This window comes from Eimeria mitis, genomic scaffold, assembly GCF_000499745.2.
Source record: "Eimeria mitis Houghton genomic scaffold, Emh_scaff805, whole genome shotgun sequence".
NCBI classification, from domain to species: domain Eukaryota; phylum Apicomplexa; class Conoidasida; order Eucoccidiorida; family Eimeriidae; genus Eimeria; species Eimeria mitis.
The window spans coordinates 12,690-13,189 of record NW_013575915.1 but is presented as its reverse complement, the minus strand read 5'-3'; the positions used below and the strand labels follow the sequence as shown (position 1 = coordinate 13,189).

Here is a 500-nt window from a genome sequence, read left to right as displayed (position 1 = left end):
CTGAGGCCTTCGTGCTGCACCTCGCAAACCGCATCCATGTGCTGCAGCAGCAGCAGCAGCAGCAGCAGCAGCAACAGCAGCAACAGCAGCAGCAGCAGCAGCAGCAGCAGGGGGAAGATGAGCAACAGCAGCAGCAGCAGCAGCAGCAGAAAGGAGAGAAGGAGCAGCAAGAAGAACGGGAGCAGCTGAATAAGGAGAACCACCAACCAAACCACCACCACCAGCAGCAGCAGCAGCAACAGCAACAGCAGCAGCAGCAGCAGCAGCAACAGCAGCAGCAGCAGCAGGAAGAGAAGGAGGATAGTGTCGGCGTATTGAGTCGTTGCTGCTGCGGCGAAGCAGCAGCACGAGCAACGCTAGATGAGCTGCTGCTGCTGTTTCCCGTTGCAGCAGCAACAGGAGAAAGACGCAGCATAATAGATAGCTGCGTATACACCCGAAACCGCTGCTTCAGGCTCCTAGGCTCCTCTAAATACGGACAAGACAACCCCCTCACTGTA

The 500-nt window shown here is 57.2% G+C and overlaps 2 protein-coding genes across 2 annotated transcripts in view; one reads left to right on the top strand and one right to left on the bottom strand.

Moving 5' to 3' along the window:
• The window catches only part of EMH_0022720 (uncharacterized protein), a gene marked incomplete at both ends in the record, with an annotated part of 4,128 nt that extends 3,711 nt beyond the window's left edge, over positions 1–417 (top strand). Inside the window, 2 exons of the mRNA XM_013502006.1 lie at positions 3–311; positions 391–417. Of these exons, the coding sequence (XP_013357460.1) occupies positions 3–311; positions 391–417 (336 nt within the window). The remainder of the gene's footprint in view (positions 1–2; positions 312–390) is intronic.
• A 41-nt stretch (positions 418–458) lies between these two features.
• The window catches only part of EMH_0022710 (uncharacterized protein), a gene marked incomplete at both ends in the record, with an annotated part of 1,345 nt that continues 1,303 nt past the window's right edge, over positions 459–500 (bottom strand). Inside the window, one exon of the mRNA XM_013502005.1 lies at positions 459–500. Within this exon, the coding sequence (XP_013357459.1) occupies positions 459–500 (42 nt within the window).